Consider the following 498-nt stretch of genomic DNA (forward strand, 5'->3'; position numbering starts at 1 on the left):
TCCGAGCGCGGGGGCGTGCGGGGTGGGCGGGGTGGGGGGGGGGGGGGGGGGGGGGTCGCAACGTGTCTGGCTCCGTTGTTCCACTGCATAGCGAGCTCACCTTGCTTGAGGACGACCGCTTCCGTGATCTGCTTCCCATTGACATAAGTCTCCGCCCCCACCAGTGGCTCCAGAGTGACCACCACTGCAAACACGCAGTGACACACGTCAGGCAAGCGACTTTGTGACTTTGCAAACACCCAACATTGAAGATGCAGGCATTCAATGTACTTTCAAAACTCTGCAGCTTAACTTCACTGACCTGAAACTTTCTGTTACTGATTAGAAATTTGACACTGCTTTGCAACCCCTATATTCAACTACATGCCACAAAGTCAAGTAGACACAATACCTGACATACTTCCTGGCAGCTTTTAGACGCAAACACACACACAAAGAGAGAGAAAGTCACACAAACACGTGCACACACACACACACACACACACACACACACACACA

At 52.4% G+C, this 498-nt stretch overlaps 1 protein-coding gene across 2 annotated transcripts in view; it reads right to left on the reverse strand.

Annotated features, from left to right (window-relative positions):
• The window catches only part of LOC109516628 (kinesin-like protein KIF1C), a 15,777-nt gene that overhangs the window by 6,341 nt on the left and 8,938 nt on the right, over positions 1-498 (reverse strand). For both annotated transcript variants that reach the window (XM_019871339.1, XM_019871340.1), the window contains exon 19: positions 101-184. In XM_019871339.1, the coding sequence (XP_019726898.1) occupies positions 101-184 (84 nt within the window). The remainder of the gene's footprint in view (positions 1-100; positions 185-498) is intronic.

This window comes from Hippocampus comes, unplaced genomic scaffold, assembly GCF_001891065.2.
Source record: "Hippocampus comes isolate QL1 unplaced genomic scaffold, H_comes_QL1_v1.1 scaffold83, whole genome shotgun sequence".
NCBI classification, from domain to species: domain Eukaryota; kingdom Metazoa; phylum Chordata; class Actinopteri; order Syngnathiformes; family Syngnathidae; genus Hippocampus; species Hippocampus comes.